Source organism: Giraffa tippelskirchi, chromosome 13 (genome assembly GCF_054371585.1).
Source record: "Giraffa tippelskirchi isolate mGirTip1 chromosome 13, T2T-mGirTip1v1.2.pri, whole genome shotgun sequence".
Classification (NCBI taxonomy): domain Eukaryota; kingdom Metazoa; phylum Chordata; class Mammalia; order Artiodactyla; family Giraffidae; genus Giraffa; species Giraffa tippelskirchi.
The window spans coordinates 924,397-944,192 of NC_137287.1; the positions used below are offsets into that span (position 1 = coordinate 924,397).

General features: G+C 65.1%; 4 protein-coding genes across 16 annotated transcripts in view; 2 read left to right on the forward strand and 2 right to left on the reverse strand.

The window, feature by feature from the left end:
- Positions 1 to 1,928: 1,928 nt before the first annotated feature.
- TMEM184A (transmembrane protein 184A) lies at positions 1,929 to 10,327 on the reverse strand. Of its 3 annotated transcripts, XM_081552560.1 has the most exons (10): positions 10,150 to 10,203; positions 9,191 to 9,784; positions 8,364 to 8,552; positions 5,828 to 5,993; positions 5,346 to 5,436; positions 5,165 to 5,240; positions 4,947 to 5,038; positions 4,090 to 4,259; positions 3,448 to 3,645; positions 1,929 to 2,710 (listed from the first exon to the last, which is right to left on the reverse strand). In XM_081552560.1, exons 3-10 carry the CDS (start codon positions 8,550 to 8,552, stop codon positions 2,448 to 2,450), a joined length of 1,245 nt encoding a protein of 414 aa, XP_081408686.1. In that variant the 5' UTR covers positions 9,191 to 9,784; positions 10,150 to 10,203; the 3' UTR covers positions 1,929 to 2,447. The 3 variants fall into 3 exon arrangements, with proteins under 3 accessions (XP_081408686.1, XP_081408689.1, XP_081408688.1); XM_081552563.1 differs by lacking the exon at positions 9,191 to 9,784 and having other exon boundaries at positions 10,174 to 10,327; XM_081552562.1 differs by lacking the exons at positions 9,191 to 9,784; positions 10,150 to 10,203 and adding an exon at positions 9,031 to 9,146.
- On the forward strand, positions 6,426 to 16,268 carry LOC145531081 (uncharacterized). 2 transcript variants are annotated; one of them, XM_081552578.1, is made up of 3 exons: positions 6,426 to 6,495; positions 10,191 to 10,507; positions 15,041 to 16,268. In XM_081552578.1, exons 1-3 carry the CDS (start codon positions 6,483 to 6,485, stop codon positions 15,164 to 15,166), a joined length of 456 nt encoding a protein of 151 aa, XP_081408704.1. In that variant the 5' UTR covers positions 6,426 to 6,482; the 3' UTR covers positions 15,167 to 16,268. The 2 variants fall into 2 exon arrangements, with proteins under 2 accessions (XP_081408704.1, XP_081408703.1); XM_081552577.1 differs by lacking the exon at positions 6,426 to 6,495 and adding an exon at positions 9,406 to 9,687.
- Positions 16,231 to 18,188, reverse strand: PSMG3 (proteasome assembly chaperone 3). Of its 4 annotated transcripts, none has more exons than XM_081552569.1 (4): positions 18,117 to 18,188; positions 17,316 to 17,553; positions 16,818 to 16,967; positions 16,231 to 16,717 (listed from the first exon to the last, which is right to left on the reverse strand). In XM_081552569.1, exons 2-4 carry the CDS (start codon positions 17,529 to 17,531, stop codon positions 16,565 to 16,567), a joined length of 519 nt encoding a protein of 172 aa, XP_081408695.1. In that variant the 5' UTR covers positions 17,532 to 17,553; positions 18,117 to 18,188; the 3' UTR covers positions 16,231 to 16,564. The 4 variants fall into 4 exon arrangements, with proteins under 4 accessions (XP_081408695.1, XP_081408694.1, XP_081408698.1 ...); XM_081552568.1 differs by having other exon boundaries at positions 17,762 to 18,119; XM_081552572.1 differs by lacking the exon at positions 16,818 to 16,967 and having other exon boundaries at positions 18,117 to 18,180.
- A 78-nt stretch (positions 18,189 to 18,266) lies between these two features.
- The window catches only part of ELFN1 (extracellular leucine rich repeat and fibronectin type III domain containing 1), a 121,616-nt gene continuing 120,086 nt past the window's right edge, over positions 18,267 to 19,796 (forward strand). For all 7 annotated transcript variants that reach the window (XR_014072152.1, XM_081552539.1, XM_081552538.1 and 4 more), the window contains exon 1: positions 18,267 to 18,740. The gene's annotated coding sequence lies outside the window, so the exon portion shown is untranslated. The remainder of the gene's footprint in view (positions 18,741 to 19,796) is intronic.

Consider the following 19,796-nt stretch of genomic DNA (forward strand, 5'->3'; position numbering starts at 1 on the left):
GGGTCAGCAGCGGAGCTGCGGTGGGTGGGCGGCCGGGCTGCGTGGGGTGGGGTCCCCGGGACCCCACTGCCCTGACGGGGAGACCCCGTCGAGGACGCCCGCGCGGCTGTCATGGCTGGGGCTCGAGTAAGCCCACAGAAGGCGGCAGAGCCGGGGTCTGCCCGGGGGGTGGGGGAAAGCAAGGAGGCAGGCTCCCCTGAAAGCCAGTGCCGGGGCCCAGCCTGCTGGGGGTGGGGCGCCCGTCCTCAGGCGCTGCCCGCTCCCTGCCCCACGGACCCGCGGAGTATCAGGCGGGTCAGCACTTGGCCTCAGCCTCTGAAGAGAGTCAGGCTTGCACGGGACCTGCTCATCGGCGTTTCTGACCGCTGGCAGCCCTCCCGCCCTCCCCTGCCTAAGCTGACCCGGGCGGCACCTGGTCACCCAGGGACTCTGCTTCAGCGCCAGCCACTCCGCGCAAGTCCACGCCTGGCCTCCGCGTGCCCTGAGCGCCCTTCCGTGGAGTCAGGTGTGGGGACAGGTGCCCTCAGCTCCCCACTGCCTTCTCCCAGCAAGACTGGACCCCCGCCCCGTCCTGCTGCTTCTCAGGACTCCCAGGACGTGGCCCGGAGACCAGGGCAGGCAGCAGCCGTGGATGTGGGCGGGGGAGGCACGGAGCTGGGCATCCTCTCCCTTGGCTTTGTCAGGTCAGGAAGGGCTGCGGGGCCAGGACTGGGGTGAGCCGCCTCCTGCTTCATGGCTCTGTGACCTCAGGCAAGTGGCTCAGCCTCCCTGGGCCTCCCTGAGCCTTTGTGAGCTGTGTGTGTGTGTGGGGGTGTGTGAGAGAGACACACACAACGGGTGCTCCCCAAGCGCCCCTGCCGCAAGGACCCCACCACCTTGGGGTCTCCAGGAGGAGGCCCGGCCCACAGGCCCTCCGGGTGCACAGCTTTGGGCAACTCACGCCGCATGGAGGTCCCTGTGGACAAGGGCTTCTGGGCCACCCCGCCCCCTGGCTCACCACAGAGCCTGGGTGGCAGGCCCCTGTCCTACAGCCTCCAGAAAACCTCCCTCCTGGGCCTGCGGGTCTCTGGGGAGCCCCGTGGCTGCTCCCACACCAGCTGACAGACGAGGGGCCTCCCCGAGCTGGGTCTGACAGCCGCAGAGGACGATAAGGCAGGTGGGGACTTCTCAGGGGGCGGCAGGGAGGAGGCTGGCCTATCTTATCAGGCAGGCGGGCTGGGCCCTGGGAGAGGCCGCTGGCCTTGAGCCCCGTGTCCCCAGGCCCAGGGGTGACCCACTCTGGCCTGGACACCGCAGGCTGTTCCTGCCTGGCTGAGCCTCTCCGAGTCCCTCAGCCATTTGCTCTTTCCCTGGTGGTGCCCAGGCCTTCCTGCCCACCCAGCTGGGCCACTGCCCCCGCCCTGCCCCTTCCCCCAGCTCCCGCCCTGCCCTACTGAGCACCCAGACACACTGGACCGACTCAGCCTCCCAGGTGGCTGCCGCCCCCACCCCACGTGCTGACCCCTGACGCCTGGGGCCCACCCTCACTTCCCCTGCTTCTGTTCCCCCTCCCAGGTCTCAGGCTCCCCCCACACACCAGCCCGGCACAGGGAAGGAGAGAGGACGGGGAGGCGGCTCCACGGATCAGTCCCCTCCTTGGCCTCTGGGCTCTGCACACCCGGCCTCATCAACCCATCATGGGCGGGGCGGCCCGGGGCCTCGAACCAGGACAGTGGAGGCTCTGGATCTCAGGGCCTGCCACGGGCAGGCCACCCCATCTCAGGTCCAAGCTTCTTGCCTGCCTGCTCGGAGCTGTGACCGTGGCCAGTTGCCCCACGGTGGACGGGACCCTCCCTGCAGCACCCAGACTTAGGACGGTGGTGCCATCTGTCCCCCTCCCGCGATCCGTCTGCCAGAGCGCTGACCCTGCAGGAACACAGGCCACTGGCGGCACTAGAAAACCTGGCTGTTTATGTATAAATAAGTGCAGTTCACCAGGAGACCCTGTGCCCTCCACTGGGGGCCCTGCGCCTCCCCCCAGACCCACAGCCAGCACACCCTCCGCCTGGCGGGGCGGCTGACCTGGGGGCTTGCACCTCAGCCCCTTCCTCCACTGGCCGCCCCGCCTCCCACAGCCCGCGTGGCCCGCAGCTCAGGGCCACCCAGCGTCCTTCCGCACTGCTGCCCCACTTGGGGTCTGTCCATGCAGGGAGGCCACCTGAGCTGACGGCCGGGTGACCCCGGCAGGTCCCTGGGCTCAGCAAGGGGGCGCGAGTGCCCTCTGCTGGGGCTGCGAGCCCACCAGGTGAAGGGTCCAGCCCCCGGGTGCTTGGCAGGGCTACCAGGTGACCTGCTCCACTGGCTGGAGGTGGGTGGGCAGGAGACTCCCAGGAGTGGCCTGACCTTTGGCAAGATGGTCAGTGGGCGGGGGGCCCTGTCCTTCCCTGGCGGCCACTGACTGCCAGCCCCTACGGCTCCTCCGCGGGTATCAGCATTCTCTTCTCCACGTTGCGGCTCTTCCTGCCCCCACAGGGGCCGCCATCCGGGCCATGTGGGGGGGTGCGGGGCGAGGGCGCCCTGCCCTGGCCGGGCCGGGGGGCCTCCTGCGTGGCCTGCTGTGTGTACTGCTGGTAGGCAGGTGAGAAGTTGTGGATGGCGTCTTGCACGATGTCCTGCGGGCTCATGGTCTCCTTGAGGCCACTGGAGATGCTCTGCATAGGCGCCGAGGGGGCTGGGGGCAGGTGGCGGGTGGGCTGGGTGCTCCCCGGGCCCGCACTGCCCCTCGTGCGCCCGGCCCCCAGGACCTGGCTTTGCTCCCTGCCAGCCTGCGCTCTGCCCAGGGCCGAGGCTTCTCTTCTGCATGTCCAGGTCCTGGCTCGGCCAGCAGAGGGTGACTCCAGGACCCCTGGATCCCAGCCCAACCCTTGGGCTTTCCCAGCCCAGACCCTCTGCCAGGGCCAACGGAGGGAGGCCGCCTTGGGCTGGCCCCCACCTAATCTCCCCCCTGGGTTGACTCCCCTCACCTCCTCACCACTCCAGGCTGACCAGTCCAGGCTGAGGCCCGTCCCTACCCACACGGGCCTTTCTCTAGGGGCACCAGTGCCAGCCAGCCCCCAGACTCTCCTGTCCGGCCTGTCTGAGCACCTGGGAGCGCTGATGGGGACCCCCCCAGCCCAGGGGGCATCAGGGACCTGGGCCCAAACATCAGGTCCCGCCGTCTCACTTGGCTCATCCTGCCCCTGGTCCCCCCTGGACCGCGTGCAGGTGAGGCTCCTGTTGGAGGTTCGGGCCTCCTTGGGGCCTCCCTGCCCACCAGGGTGATGTTCCCAGGGCCCGTGGGTGAGACGGGGAACAGAGGCATGGTGCTGGGGGCCCCGAGGAGCGGGGGGCTGCTCAGGCCCCCCTCAGCACCCCTCCCCTTGAGACGGTCCAGGCACTGCACCCCCCGGCGCTGCGGGTCCTGCATACCTGGCGAGTTCTCTTTCTTCTCCGAGTACACCTGGCAGGTGAAGGCGTAGCGCAGGGCGATGGAAGCAAAGAGCATCTCGATGCAGATGATGAAGTTCTGGTAGCCGGCGGCCACCGTGCCGGCCCTCACCATGCTCCCGTCAATGACCTGGACCTCGGGGATGACCCCACACCTCTCCAGGATGGCCAGCAGCATTCCTGGGGGGGGGTGCCGGCCACTCAGTCACCTGCTCTGGACAGGAGGCTGGACGGGAGCCGATCCCAGCCAAGACACCCGCCCTCGCCCCCTCGCCGAGGCCGCATGAGCTTGGTGGGGGTCTGCAGGTCCGAGCTCAGTTCAGGGGGGCTGGGCACCTCCAGTGCCGGGCCCTTGGCACAGCGGGCATCAAGAATCCCCTGAGGGCCTGTCTTGCTCTCCCCCTGGCCCCAGCTGCTCACTGTCCTATAAGTGGGGGCTGGAAGTGCCCAGGGCCTGGCGGGCGCAGGGCCCCAGCACCCCTCTGGCCGTCCTGTCTCCCCACATCAGGCCCCACTTGCTGGGGGGTCCTCGCCATCTCCCCTGCTGAGAGGGCCGCCTGCTGACCGGGGCTGCAGCTGGGGGTGGGGCTGGGCCTGAGGGCACCCGGGAACGTGCCCACCCACCCTGCCAGAAAGAGAGGAAGATGACGGCCTTGATGGTGAGGAACTTGAGGACGGGCTCAAAGGGCCGCAGCAGCTCCCTGGTGGCGGAGTAGAAGAGGAACAGGGCGTACAGGGCCAGGCTGACCGAGGCATTGTAGACGAGGGTGATGTACAGGTAGCCGCTGCGGACACTGGGGGCCAGGGCGGGAGCCCGTTAGGGCGGCCATGGCCCTGTGCCTGCCCCGCCCCACCCGCTGTGCCATTGGCCTGAGCCCCCAGCCTGGGGACTGCCGCGGCTCAGACCCTGGCCCCACTCCAGGGCCGCACGGGGCACCCAGGGGGGGCGACCGAGGAACTGGGGGACACTGGTCTCCAGATCCCGCCCCCCTCCAGGCAGGAGCCCGCTGCCCCCCACCCCGACCTGCCGCCATGGGAACAGCCCTGTGCAAGGCGAGCCCACGTCGTGGGCGGGAGTTGGTGTGCATGTGACCGTGTGAGCATGCACACGTGTGCACACGCATACACACAGGAGCCTTATGCGTGCATGCGCGTGTGTGCGCCCCTGTGAGAGCATGTCTGCACCCGTGCGTGTGTATGAGCATATGTGTGCGCATGTGAGCATGAGTGCGCAAGCGTGTGAGAGGTGCCTGTGGGCCTGGCCCAGGGGCGCGTGCGAGGGCGGAGCTTGGCTCCCTGGGCACCCTTAACTCCACCCTCGCCGTCAGGGGGCCATGGGATCCCCGCCGCGAGGCCCTGGGGTCTCCAGGGCTCACCTGTGACAAGCCTTGCCCCCAGCCCTTCCCCCTGCGCTGAGCCCTGCCTCCCGCCCTGCCCCCCAGGGCGCCCCCCGCCCCGCACGCACACCAGCCTGGCCTCACTTGAAGTCCCCGTCGTGGTATTTGCCGAATGCCTGCAGGGCGATGGTGACCAAGGCCATGATGGGCTTCACAATGCAGAACTGCAGCGTGGCCTGGGGGTCGGGGAGGGGCTGAGGATGGTGACTGGGGGCCGCTGGTGAGGAGCTAGCCCAGCACTCTGGGCGCAGAGGGACTGTGGGGGGCTGGCCGGGTGAGCGGGGTGGGGCCCAGGCACTCACCTGCTTGCAGAAGCGCAGAAAGCCGATGGAGTAGGTCATGCCCCGAAGGCAGCAGGTGCCATGGAAGCAGCTGGTCCTGGGGTGCAGGAGTCCCTGAGGCATGTCCCCAGAGGACACCCCCAGAGTGGCCTGGCTGCCCACCGGGGGTGGGGGACCCGCGGGCTCTCGGGGAGACGCTTACCGGACGGGCTTTCCCCGGATCTCGGCCATGATGGCACTCTCGCCCCCCAGGTACTGGAAACAGAGGCTCAGGAAGCTGTAAATGACAAAGGCTGCAGCACAGGGTGCGGGCAGTGAGCCTGGGCCGCCAGGAGGCCTGCTGGCCACTCAGAGCTTCTGGGCGGCCCCTGCCCGGGAGACACAGACCCACTCCTCATGAGGCTCGCAGCCCAGCCCTGGGACCTTCCCGGGGGTGGGGGGTGGGGCCCACAGCAGTCCCTGCGGCTCTGACTCCCCCACCCTTACCCACCACCCCTCCCAGGCTCTGGGCCAGCCCAGCCGCACCCCACCCCCCACCTTGGGAGCCAGGGAGTCTCCTTGGCACCCCTGATCTGGCCATCCAGCAGGTCTCTCGCTAAGCCAGACTCAGGCTGGCAGGGGCTGTGCAAGCCCCTGGGATCCCCTCACTCACTCCCCGGGCCCTGGAGAGCTGGTGGCACTCACCTTCGTAGCAATCCCGCACGGAGTCAAAGTAGACGTAGTGCTGGTGGCCCCCCAGGAGGAGGAGGCTGAGCCAGGAGTCGAAGGCGTAGACGGGGACGATGAACAGCAGGCGGATAATGTACCGCTGCTCGTTGGGCACCGTGTAGGAACGCAGGTGCAGGTAGATCTGGGCGGGCAGAGAGGGCATGCCTGGGGCACACTGCCCACCCCACCCCCCCGGCCCCCCAGCCATGGAGAGGAAGCAGAGCCAGCCTCCCTGGGCCCTGCCCTGAGCGGACGCTGCACCAGGAACGTGCATTTAGTCACCGGCTCATTCGTTCATTTCGGGGGTTGGCATGTACGCTGGCCTGGGGAGCAGTGTGGCACTGCGACACGGGGGTGTTAGAACGGCTGATGCCTCTGACCCCTCCTAGGGATTTAGCCCATGGAACAGATTTATCCAGAAACAAAGACAGGATTCACGTTCAAGGACATTCGTCGTAGGGACACGAGACCAAGCCTGGTGGTGGGCCCGTGACTGCCGCGCAGAGGGCGACCCTCAGCCCCAGGCACCAGCCTGGGGAGCTGCTCTGAGAGAACATGACAGGACCACAAACCAAGTAGGACCCGGGTGTGTGCCAAAGCAGGGCAAAGATGAAGGGGAAGACAGCCCCGGATGAAAGGGAAAGGTGGGTGGTCCCCGTGAATGCCTGTAACTTTCCTACATCTTCCTTATTTTCTATGAGGACATGAAAAAGCAGTGAGGGGAGGAAGCACAGGGAGCCAGGCAAACAGGTAGCTGGCCATGGTCCCCAGCACCTCTGGGAGGCTTCCTGGAGGAAGCGCCATGGGAGGGGGAGGGGCAGGCAGAGGGCAGGCTGAGCGCAGAAGCCCAGCCTCTGGGGGCACAGCCCGGGGTGGCAGGGGCAGGCTGGCGTCAGTCAGGCTCCTTATCAGCCACTCCCTCCCCAGCGGGTGCAGTGGGAAAGGCACGGCCTGACCCACTATCAGGAGACAGACTGGGGCCCCTGGGCAGGCGCTGCCCGCTGCAGGCCTCGGCAAGCCGCTGTCCTCTCGGGCCTCAATGCCCTGTCTGTAAAGAGAGGGTCGAGTCCCTCTCTGTCCCCCTGGGTGGAGAGTGAGGGACTGCTGGTCGGGGTGGGGGGAGGACTGGGAAGTGCAGCCCACAGGGTCTCTGTCAGCCCTGCCCAGGCCGTGGGGCCCAAGGTCGCTGGACTCCAGACACACGCTCCCAGAATTACAGGTCAAGGCTGGACAGAGGGCCAAGCCAAGGCCCAGACTGTGGCTGGAACTGGGACAGCCGGGACCCAGGACGCTGGGTGCCCAACCCCCCCGGTGCTCCTTGTCCCACAAAACACAGCCGCCTGGGAACCTAAAGCCATGCTGCCACCTGGAAGAAGGCCTGGCTTCCGTGTGATGAAAACGCACCACCCGCCTGTCCTGTCTATCTGTCCAGATGCTCCGGGACAGCTTGCTAAAACTCAGGGCAAATACTGCCTCCTCCAGGAAGGCCTCCTGGATGGCCCCAACAGGAAGGGGCCACGTCCTCCAGCCGCTCTCAGCTGCACCTGGCCCATCCTAATACACGTGCCCTGTCCCCCTTACGTTCTGTTTATCTGAGGCCACGCCTAGACATGCACCACACTGGGGGCGACTCTCACTGGGGGAGCATCGGCCCGCATAGCCCTGCCTCGAGGCCTCTGGCCACCTGCTGCCCTGCCAGCCAGTCTCCTGACTGCCCTGGCCCCAGGCTCACTCCGCCAGTCCAGCCCCTGCAATGATGCCAGCCAAGCCATCCTGCAGGGCCACTCTGCGCTCGGTGCCCAACCACAGCCTCCTCTGGCTCCCCAGCACCCCCAGCTGAGGGCCAAACTCCCGCATGTCCAGGGAGACCCTCTTAGGGGTCCCGAGTGCCTCTAGCCCTCTCCTGCCCACCTCCGCTCATGCCTCTCTGGGGTGGTCCTGGGCTCCTGAGCCCCTCTGCTATCTGCGATGCCCGGTACCCACTGCCCAGCGCTGCCCCCAAGCAGCACCTCTCACCCCTACCCCAGCCACTGCCTCACTCTTGCTGCCAGGCCCGGTGCTTCCACCTGGGGGCGACCTGGCTCCCCAGCTCTGGGCCCCTTCAGCCAGGTCCCAGCCCCCGGAAGCAGAGGACTCTTCCCCTCCCAGCGATGCAAGCCTGGGAAAGACCCCTGGCCTCTTCCAGCCTCAGTCTACTCATCTGTGAAAGAGGACCCTGCCGCTGACCTCAGTGAACAGGCCCATGGGCTGACAAAGCACCCCGGGGTGGGGGGCGCCGGGCGTCCAGCCTGAGTTCCCACTGCTGGGTGGAGGCCGTCCATCTTCATGCCTAGCTCTCCAGATCCCCCGACCATCCCCTGGCCTGACGCGGCCGCGGTGAGCCCCCGGGTGCTGCTCCTCTGGCTGGCCAGGCCTCTGGGTCTGCCCCGAGGCAGCAGGCCAAGCAGGCCCCCTGGGCTGGGCTGCAGCTCCCAGGGCACGGGTCCCCAGGGGGCACCGAGGGGAGGCTCACCTGGTGGCCAGTGAGCACCAGGGCCGCCCACACGAAGACGCCCGAGACGCCGCGGGCCAGTGGTGAGGTGAGGAAGAGGGGCCCGGCGCCCCGCGAGCCGTTCTCCGCACGCTGCATCTGCGGCCCCGCAGGCCCAGCCGGCGGCGTCCATGCCAGGGGGGTGCCCAGGCGCCCCGGGGCGTCAGTCATCTGCAGAGGGAGGGAGGGCACATGGGACGTGGTGAGGGCAAAGGTGCGCCGGGTGCGGGCAGCAGTGTGGGTGCGTGAGAGCACTGGGCTGGGCGGCAGTGCTGTCCTTCGGCCACCGGCCCTCCCGCGAGGGCGCCAGGCGGATCCTCTGGCCCGCGTGCCTGGGCTCCGGGCAGCCCTCCATGTGCAGGGACCCAACTCCGAGGCCCAGATCCGAGGTGCCCACCTTCCCGGTCTCGGCCACCCGGGTGCAGATGCCAGCCACCCGCCCGTGACCTGGGGCGGTGCCCCCCCTCTGGTGTCCTAGGCTTGCGGGGAGCCTGCGTTAAGGGGCCAAAGACATCTGAGGAAGTCAGGGAGCCCCCATGGCCCTGCCTGCTGGAGGTGGGGTCTGGGAAGCCGGCCAGACTGGTTCTGCCCTCAGCAGCAGACGGGGTGGGGGGGCGCACCCGGTACCGACCCACCCAGCCTGCCTGACCGTCTGGCGTCCTGCTTGGCCGGGGCCGCTGGCCACCCCAGGACCCTAGGTGCCCGCTCTGCAGCCTCTTGTAACCTTCTGGGGCACAGGCACCTCCCCGCTCCCGCACCCGAGGCCTCCACCCCTTCCTGCGGCCCTGGTCACAGGGCCCAGCACCTACCTCTCGGGCAGGAAGCTCCCGGACCAGTCTTGGACGGCCGGGCCTCTAGGGAAGCCAGGCTGGTCGTTTGCGTGGCCAGTGAACCCGGCAGGTGGCCCCGGTGGGGGTGGGACCAGGCTACCTTCGGGAGGCCGTGCCAGGCCCAGGGAGGGGCGGCCACCAGCAGGCACAGCCCCGTGGCACCCCCAGCCTGGGGCGGAGGGCGTGCCGGCAGAGGGGCGGCGCAGAGGGCAGGCCCCTCCCCTGACACCCTATCCCTCTCCCGGCTGTTTGCTCCAGGCGGCTGGCTCCCGGGGCTGCCTGCCGCCAGGTGCCCTCACCTGCCTGGACCAGAAGGCCAGGCCCGCAGGGGCCTGAGACAGGGGGAGGGTCTGCGGCGGACCAGGGTGGGCTTGTCCCTGTGGGTACGGGCTTCCCGTCGGGCTGATGGAGTTCTCCGAGGAGACAGAGGGGGCATAGCATGACATTGAAGGTGGATTAAATGCCCCTTGAAATGGGTAAATCTATCATCGGGTCCCAGCCCCCAAAAGTCCCCTGGAAACATTCCTGTGTTTGTCTGCTGGGGGTGGGGAGGAAGGGCCAGGGTGAGTGGGCCTGCCGGGGTCAGCCCTGGGCCAGGGGCCTGGGGCGGGGGCTCAACCTCCCAGCCTCAGAGGGGGCGGCGGGGGGCACCGTGGCAGGCGTCGGCGCAGGTACCTGCCCGCACGGTCTGTCCTTGGTGCTGCCCACCCTCCCCAAGGCCCTGGGTCAAGGGGTCAGGCTCCTTTCAGAGGCGGGAGTCATTGGGGCACGTGACCGGGGTCCCCCAGGGGTATGGGGGTCTCAAGGGGAGGCCGCCAGCCCCTGAGCTGCACCCCTCCACCCACATGGTCGCCCCAGGGAGCCCCCAGACACGCCCTGAGGTCCTGGCCCTGACCCGGAAAGCCCGGGACTGCCCCTCCCCCAGGCCCCTTGCAGGCCTCCGCCGGAGTCCCAGATGTCACCTCCTTCAATTCCACAGGCACGTCAGGATCTCTGCGCCCTGCCCAGCCCACGCCGGGCCCCGGGGAGCCGGCGTCCTGCTGGTGGACTCCCACGCCGCCTGGCGGGTGGCCGCTGCAGCCTGTGGCTTCTCCCGCCGCCACGAGTTCCTGCAGGCCCCTGGCCCCACCTGCCCCCGGCGCAGTGGCCGCACGTTATAAGCCTGGGAGCCTGCCCATCCTCCAGCCTCCTGATGAGGTCACTCCAGCGGCCGCCTCAGCCCTGCCTCCTGCCAGGATCCTGGTCTCCTTGGAGGCCCCTTCACCTCACTGCGCCTCTGCCTTCTCGTCTGCAAAGGTGAGTCTGGGCTCCATCAGCCCTTCCGTGGGGTGCTGTGTGCAGACTGCAATGCCTGCCCCACCTCCTCCTTCCTTGAGCCCCAGACCCAGACCCCAGACCCCAGACCCCAGAGCAGGGCCACATACCAGGCGCGGCAGGAGCAGGGCCCCGGGGAGGTGAGGCGTGGCTTCTCCAGGTTAGAGGGAAGGGCCAGCTGTGTCAAGCCCTTGCACGACTGATGAAGGGTCCCGGGTCTGGGGAGGCGAGGGCTTCAGCACCCCAGTCCTGGGAAGGGCCAGGGCGAGGCTGACCCTTCGGCCACCATGGGACTCTCCAGCCAAAGGAGGCCCTACCGCTGTCACAGCCACACTTCCCTGGGAGAGGTGGCCAGTCCGGCTGGGCCTGCTCGCCCGCCCGGGGCTGGACGCTGACCGAGCCTGTCTCGGGACAAACCTGACCGCCCAGAGGCTGAGGCCCCTGACTGCGGGTCACCTAACAGGTGACGGGGCCCCAGGCAGCTCCTGGCCGGGCTGCGGGAGGCTGGGACGCTGCAGGCCAGCCACAGACCTCAGCGCCCTGGTCCCAACGCCTGCACTGACCTCAGTGACCGGACACCCGGGGCTCTCGGCGTGAGTCGGGCACCGAACCTCCCTCCAAGTGTCCCTGCCAAGCCAGCCCCTTTCTAGACCGGCCTGCTGCCTGGGGACATCTCCGGTGGCACGCGGGGACAGACTCTCCCCTCCCACCCTCCTTGCATCCAGGCCCTTCCTACACTGAAAGCCGCCCGCCCTGGGCCGGCCCACCAGGGTCCTTTGACGCCCCCGGGCCCTCGGTGACGGTGCCCACGGGGCGGCGAATGGACTTATCCCTGGGCTGTGGTTGCTGCCCACAGGACAGCTGCTGACTCAGCCAACACCTGCCACGGCCTGGGCTGGGCACCTGGTCAGGACCCCAGAGCGCCTCTGCAGCCTGTGGGGGATGAGTCCCAGCCTGGCCACCCACCAGCCTGGGGACCCCGAGCCCCTCCTCCACTCCCTCTGGGCCTCAGCGGGGCCAGGGCTGAGGGGTCTTCCAGCTCTAGTTTGGGGGTAATTTTGGAAGCTTGGCCTCCCCATGTCCAAGGCGCAGGCTCCTTGCCTGGGCGGGGCCCTGGGCCTGAAGCTGGGGGTGCAGGGCCCCGGTCAGAGGCAGGGCTAGGACCCTGCCGGCCTGTCATTATGTCTGTGGCCTTGGCCGACTGTGGCCTCTCTGGGCCCTGGTTTCCACGGGTGACGGGTGGCCGTGTGCAGCAGGTCAGCCCTGGTCAGTGCAGGTCTCAGGAGGCTCTGCCGCACCCCCACAAAGGCGGCCTCTGCTGCCGCCGCCGAGGGCTGGGCACAGGGTCCCGCCCGCGTGCGCACGTGGGTGGCCTTCTGCTGCTGCCCAGTCACCGAGCCAACAAGCCCTGCCCTGCGGCCCCGCGGGGACCCACACGGGGCCTCAAGGGCTTTCTCCTTGCATTCCGCCCTCTTTCCTGCCCGTGCCCGGCCGAGTCCCTCCCAGGCCTGCTGCCTCGGTCCCCGAGAGAGCCTGTGCCTGCCCAGGGCCTGTCCGTACCTGCCCATTGCTCCAGAGCAGACCGCCAGCCCTGGCCGCCTGCCTGGGGGGCACTCTTCCCGGTGGCGCTGGGGCAGGGGTGCTGACCTGGGCCTGGCCTGACCGGGCTAGCCTGAGGCCCTTTGTGGCCACCTGGGGGCACCCGGGGGCCTGGCAGGGGGCACGGCCTCTGGGGTGGAGATAGGCGGCAGACGGAGCCGCTGTGAAGCTCAGAATCTCAGCATGTGGGTGTTTCTCTCCAGGGGTGTGTGGGGCCCAGCCTGGACACCTCTCTCTCCTGGGTGTGCGGGCACGCAGACACACACATGCACACACACACGCGCGCACACACACACAGAGCTCACCTCCCTGGTAGCGCCCTCGGCCATCTGGCTGGGCCCCTGAGGCAGGTCTGATGCAGGTCTCCAGGCCTGAGGGGGTGGCTGGGCTGTCCGGCACCACCGCCAGACCTCCAGGCCTCTGCCGTGCCTCCTCCCGGCGGCCTGGGTGAGTCCAATAGGCCTGCTACTGGGAAAGTGCTGGCCTTGCCCCAGACCCAGCAAACGCCTCCCTGCCACCCTGCCAGGCCGGCCCTACCTGCCCGGGTAGCCCAGCCACACCCTCCGCCATGCCCTGCCCAGGGTTGGGGCCAACCGTCCTTCCCACCCACCACCCACCCGGCTATCGCGTCTCCGACACCCGGACGTGGGTCTTGCTGGACCAGGGATGCTGTGGCTCTGGGTCCTGTGTCTGCCCGGCCCGTCTGTGCGGCCGGGGGTCTGAGGCCCACTTCGTGTGCAGTGAGGGCTGAGTGGGGTGGCGTGGCGTCGGCCACACCCGGGGCGCCCCCATCCAGCCCTCCTCCGTTCACGCTGTTCCACTTTCCTGTCTTCCGTCCTGCCCTCCACTGCCCCACGTCAGGGAGCCGCCCCTCCCAGGGCTCCGGCACCCCCCACGTCTCGCAGTCCGTGCGGCATGTACCATCCTGACGTCCCTGGTCCCCACCGGAGGCCAGGCCTGCCCTCTGCTCTCCAGCTGTGATTATGAAAGCTGATGACGTGGTCACTGTCCACATCACTCAGTCAGCTCTGAGCTCACGCTCACGGGTCCGGCCATCACCCTTGTCCCCTACCTGGCGCCCCCTCCTGATTTCCAATTTCGCTCCAAGGTGCTAAACACAACAGCCGACACCAGCTTATCCAGCTGGACCCGCAGACGCTGCCGTACTCCATGGATTGTCTGTCATAATTGGTTCAGGTGGATCCAGGGCTCCATCAAACCCCGGACAAGCTGCTTAGATTGATAACCGAGGGCGGCCGCCCTCCTGGCCTCTCTTGACTGCCAAGGGTACCTACTCGCCCTTGACTCTGAGCCAGAGCTGCAGGCCCGTGTCCACTTAGGAAAAGGCAGCGAGCAGGAGGGGAACATGGGCTTCTCTGCTTGCAGCTCAGCAGCAGGAGTGTCCACACCACCCCACGCCGCATGTCCACACCACACCGCGTTGGTCCGAGGACATGGCCTTGAGCAAGGGCGCGTCATCCACCTGTCGGTGTTGCAGGGGCTGGCACATCAGCCCCACGTGCGTTATTCACATTTGGCCGTAAATTGCTGGAAGTTGTAATTACAGTTTGATCACTGGGTAAAGCACCATATGCATGCAGCCTTTCCATCTAAAGGAATAACAATTTCCACGAAGCCGACAGCCCTGCCTGCGGAAACCACAGCTTTATGGATCTCTTTATTGGAGCATGTATCTATCCTCCTGAATTATAGCAGCTGGGAGCAGAGCCCCGCGGAAAGCAAGGGCCAAGCGCCTTCTCACACAAGCCGCTTGTCTTGATTTACAAGGCAGAGCGGAGCAGCCAGGCGCTGGCTTCAGTGACGGAAGTCCTTGCTCTCAATAGCTACCGACAGCTTCGGGCAGCTGTGAGTAAGTGCCACTCCGGACAGCACTGGGGACCCTGGTTTCAGTTACACGTCAGCCGTCCCACCACATTCCAGGCCGGCAGCCGTCCCACCACATTCCAGGCCGGCAGCCGTCCCACCACATTCCAGGCCGGCAGCCGTCCCACCACATTCCAGGCTTCCAGGCCGGCAGCCGTGGGACAGCACAGGTAACAGGGGCTCAAGTGTGTTTACATCCTGGGGCCAGTCCCCTGGGGGTCTGAGCAACTTGCCCTGTCCTGCTGAGCCTCAATTTTCTCCACTGCCCACCTGCTTCTTGACGGCAGTCACCAGGACTCGGTCAGATGGTGGGGCTGCCGCCAGGGCCTGGCTCACAGGAGGCCCCAGCACGAGGCTGCACCGCAGCCATGCAGAGCACGGAGGGACGTCCGCCTTCGGTGCCAACGAGGATGGCCTGTCCCTCAGGAGAAAGGGGACCAGGGGTGCCAGGGAGGGGCTGGAGCCGGGTGGACAGTGTGAGAGAGTGAAAGTCGCTCCATCGTGTCCAGTGAGGGGCTGGAGCCGGGTGGACAGTGTGCGAGAGTGAAAGTCGCTCCGTCGTGTCCAGTGAGGGGCTGGAGCCGGGTGAACAGTGTGAGAAAGTCAAAGTTGCTCAGTCACGTCCAACTCTTTGTGACCCCGTGGACTGTAGCCCGTCAGGCTCCTCTGTCCATGGAACTCTTCAGGGAAGAATACTGGAGTGGGTAGCTGTTCCCTTCTCCAGGGGATCTTCCTGAATGACCCAGTGATCAAACTCCGGCCTCCTGCATTGCAGGCAGATTCTTTACCAGCTGAGCTACTAGGGAAGCCAGTGTGGCCCATCCAAGGAGTGTCGCTGAGGGGCCTGGGGACGGGTGAACAGCGTGGCCTCGGGGCCCTCTGCTTGCTTCAAACCCCAGCCCTGCCGCTTGGTGGTAGCGTGCCTGTTTCCTCAACTGCCACGTGGATGAGAGCGCTGACCTCATGGGGTGGGCCGGAGGGTTAAACGTGTTACCAGGACTGAAGGGTGAGCCAGACCTCTCGTACATTTAGGGGCCGAGTCAGAAAACCAAAGCTGCAAATCTGGACTTAGCCCCAGGATGGAGCCCGACCCGAGGTTCAGGTTCCCGGCTGGTCAAGCGGGAGAAGCGTGTTTCCACTCCTCTGATGCTTCGATGACAAGCGCGCTAATTACAGGCTGATACGGATCGAGGCGGCTCCAGCCCAGCAGAGCTCGTGTCGCCCATGAGCCCGGCCAGGTGCTGGTTCTCCAGGAGTCACCCCATCACTCCCGGGTCCTGCTGACTCCCCAACACGTCTCTTCTACTCCGGTGTCTGTGTCCCCACACCTGCCGTGACCTGTCACCCCTCGGGTCCTCACATGTGGGTGGACAGGCCTTTCTCTTCTCCGGTTGGTCAGCTGCGTTCTGGCCTTTAAAGCTAGTGTCTGTGCAGGATGCCAGGAGAAAGGCCGGGGCTGAGAGCAAGCAGCAGGGAGGTGGGACCCGGGGACCCCAGCCAGATGTAGCTGCCGAAGAGCCCTGTGCCGCCCGGCGTGGATCTGCCTGTTTCCCCGGGTGGGGGCTTGGCTCCCGGCTCCCTCAGGCTCCCCACACAGGAGCATCTGCACCCGTTCTGGAAGTCAGGTAGACCCTCGTATGACTGCCCGGCCCTCCTGACACAGGTCACCACGTCACCCTGCAGCTGGTGTGTGCCTGCTGGTTTACCCAACCTCCCCAGAGGAGCTGTGAAGGTGCCTCCCTGGGGGCCCTGGCATCTGCTCAGGGAACGAGCCTTTGAACACGGCTGTCCTCTGTCCTGTGCTCAGCAACCTCACTGAGTCCTTCTCAGTTAGACCAGCAGCGCAGTCTTGCCGTCACCGGTCCTCCGCAGCCCCTAATGTCCCAGTCTGCGATTCTGCCTCCCGGCCTTTCCCACAAACACCTGCGCCTGTGGGGGGATGCGCCTCTACCCCCAGCCTTTAAGCACGCGGCTCTAGAGGCTAGGGTGCCAGCCCACCGTGGGGCCACGAGCAGCATCTGGGCAACGGAAGGATCAGAAAAGCCACAGGAAGAGGAGCAGGATGAGGGAGGGGCAGAGTCAGCTCCTGGGAGCCGTCTCACCACGGGAACCTCAAATTGAGCTTTTGCCAAATAGGTTTTCCTCCCCCTAGCCGTTCACTACAGTGAACGTATGCTGTGTGCCTGACATTTCTCAGCGCTGTTAAGAAGAATGCTAAGGTATTTGGGGATATGCATTTATCTTTAATAAAAAAAATAAATCTCCCCCAACAATTGAGGGCCATGACTCATTCCGTCAATTTTCACACACGTGCAGCTGTCTGGACCTGGGGAGGAGGACTCACAACTTTCTCAGGACATGTTTCCTGTCCTCCCTCCACAGGGGACGTCAGCCTCCACACCGAGGTCAGCCTGAAGTGTCTGCGTTTCTTCCAGCTTCAAGGGCCACAGCCAGAGAGAGCTCCTCCTTCTAACTAAAAGAGGGCCTTCAAATCCTTGAGAAGGTGTCTGAGTTGCCGCGTGGCCCTCCTGGAGCGCAGGGGTGGCTGCCCCAGAGTCACCACACCTGGCACGCCCGGATCGCCTCCTTCAGGGCCTTCACGGCCTCCATGCTCTTGTCCTTCACGGCCAGGGAGAGGAGAACGGCTCTGTTCCCAGCTTCTTGAGACACAAACGCCACCAGGTTCTTTGCGAAGACATGGACGAGAGGCTGATAAGGGCAAGGGGAGAAGACCACTTTAACTCAAAGAAACCTGTTTTCTTCTTAATGCCTTCACCCAGGCCAGCTTCCCACTCCATTAAATCATCACCTGGCCAGTGGGGAGTGACAGTGATTCAGATTTAACGAGACCCTCTGGACACTCAGTCATAAACACGCTGCTCGGGAGCGTCATGAGACGTGCTTCCTTAGTGCTGCTGTCCGGCTCCTGCCTCTCCTGGTCATCTCTACTCTGGAAGGGCTGGGAGAGTCCACGGAGGGAAACCCTGTCAGACTTCACAGATGATCTTTCCAGAACGGGGCAGGACAGGCACTCCTTACCATAAGGTACTATGATGGGGTCAAACTGTGGCACAGGCTTGCATTACAAAATCAATGCCTCTGCGTGTCTGTCTGATAAAATGCTGATGGGTTGCACGTAGCAGGTGGACACCCTCAAATTATCTGGGAGGCCCTGCACAATGCTGCCCTGGGCTGTGGTGGCAGGGGGGACGGGGCGGGGTGTGTGTGTGTGTGTGCATGCTTGCCTACCAGATGCTCCACATCCTGACAAAGTACAGGCTCTGGGAGCCCTTCCCGACCACATTACCTCATCCTTCCCGAGGAGGACTTTAGTGGTCAGCACAGGCTTGCCGATGTCACTAGTTACGCTGCTGGGTTCCAGGGAGACCAGGGTACCCATCTTCCCCAACTGGGTGACCACCACCAGGATGTGACTGCTGAAGGCTGTGCAGACCACCTGGGTGGGGACTCCACACACCACTGCAGTCTTCTGTTTGGACGTCACCAATGGTTTACCTTCCATAGCTGAGTCTGCTCAATGGCACCTTTATGTTAAGAACAAAAAAAGTAAATCAATCAATGGCAGATAGCCTGGGAGCTCCAGAATAAACACTATTTGGCATTAAAAGAGAAACACAAGTTGGCCCATTCAAAAGCCTGTGTCTGTTCGCCCACACAGGCTTTGTTCGCCCAGAACTTTCTGGATTCACTCAGACACAAAGGTACACAGGCTGGATGTCAAAGTACGCTTACCCCCGCGGAGGCAGACGAGGACTCTTCTTCCCGGCGCGGGGGCCCGGCCCCACCCCACCCCGAGGGCCCTCCCTGAGTCCCGGGCCCGCCCTCACAGGGGGAGCAGGCGCCGCAGGTTCGGAAACCCGGCAGACCAGCAGGCCGCGCCTCCGCCACCCCTCCGGTCCGCCCACTAATCGTTTTCTGCGTTTGGGGAAACCATCGGTCCCACAGAGGCAGCAGCACCCCGACCACAGCGCGGGAAAGAGGGCGGCGGGGGCCAGGCGGCGCCCGCGGGGGCGCCCAGCCTCTCCGCCCGGCTCCAGCCCCGCGGGACACCCACTACCCCGCCACCCGCCATGCCGCCCGCGCTCACCGCGCCGCGCCCGGAAGTGACGCACGCAGGCGCCGCGGGCCTGCCCCCAACAAGCCCCACCCTGCTCGCTCCGCGCCCCCGCCGGAAGTGCAGCCTGCGGGAGTTCCGGTTCCAGCCGCGGCCTCGGGATTCTACGTTGTGGGGTTCCGTGCTCCCGGGGAGGGAGGTCTGGGCGCCATGTTTGCGAAAAGGGGCTGCAGCACCAACCTGTGGGTCTCTGGGCCTCTCGGCCCCTGGCCCTGAGGCGAGGGGCGTCTGACTTCTCCAGAAGGGCGTCCTGGCTCCCTCCTGAGGGAGACCCTGCAGCTCTGTGGTTGAGGAACCTCAGAAACGGGGTTTCTGGCCCCTTGGCCATGGGTTCCAGGACTCTCAAGGAAGCACGGGGAGCGGAGAGAAAAGCAGGGCTGGACGCCACTTTAAGCGCCGAAAACATTCCAGTCAGGACCCTTGACGTAGGGCGCAAGAGACCTCAGTGTGGGACCCTCTGGGTTCATCCTAAATGCCTGTTGACTGAAAAAAAACACACGACCTAAAAGTCGGGAGTTACGTTTTATTCCTTGGACAAAACTGAGGACTTAAGCCCAGGACGCAGCATCTCAGATAATGAGGGACTGCCCCGAAGAGGTAAGGGAGGAGCCAAGGTGTAAAGGGGTTTTTGCAACAAAGACCAAGTAGTCCGAAAGTCAGAAGATTGCTTAATAAAGGAAAACCAGGTATCTCCAGGAATTCAGCGCTTTCCTACCTTCCTTTGATGTGTACCTCAGCTACCTGGGGCCAACATCATGTGCTTTCTCACCCCGATTCCCCTGATTCCCCTCAGGGTGCACTGTCGGGCAGCAGTGATGTGCTGGCTTGTAGGTTGCAACATCCTTTGCTTACTGGTACAGCAGGTGACATTTTTCACTTAGAACAACAGGAACCAGTGGGGATTTACAGCCAAGGTTCAGGATAGGGTCAGTGGGTGGGAAATTACTAAGAGGAAAGGGGGTTGGGGGGTGTCTAGGCAGGAAAACCTAGCAAAATTCCTGCTGGAGGCAGGCCAGGGTGGCCTCAGACCACCTGGGGGACGGTGGGGGATGAAGAACTGGTTAGACATTGGCAGTTACCAGACATGCAGGATGGGGGGAGCAGTTCTTGCTAAGATTGGAAAATGCAGAGACATCACAGAAATCCAAAAGTGAGTGCCTAGTTGAGAAAGAGTTCAGGGGGACTTCCCTGGTGGTCCAGTGGATAAGACTGTGCTCCCAATGCAGGGTTCCATTCCTGGTCAGGGAACTAGATCGCACATGCTGCAGCTAAGCCAAGGGCTGCAATGAAGACCCAGCACAGCCAAAATTAAATAAATAAAATGTGGAATAGAATTTTTTTAAAAAACAGTTCAGGGAGTAGAGTCTGGTCTAGGAGAGAATCTGTCAGTATGCTCTGCCTGGCAGTAACAAAAGCCTTTTTTAAAAAAAAAATCTTTTGGGGGCTTTCCTAGGGGCTCAGTGGTAAAGCATCTGCCTGCCAGTGCAGAAGACAGGTTCAATTCGTGGTCCGGAAAGAGTCCACATCCCGAGGGGCAGCTATGCCTGTGCACAACTTCTTAGCCTGTGCTCTGAAACGCACAAGGAGAGAAGCCACCACAATGAGACGCCCGTGCACCACAATTAGAGATTACCCGCCGCTCGCCGCAACTAG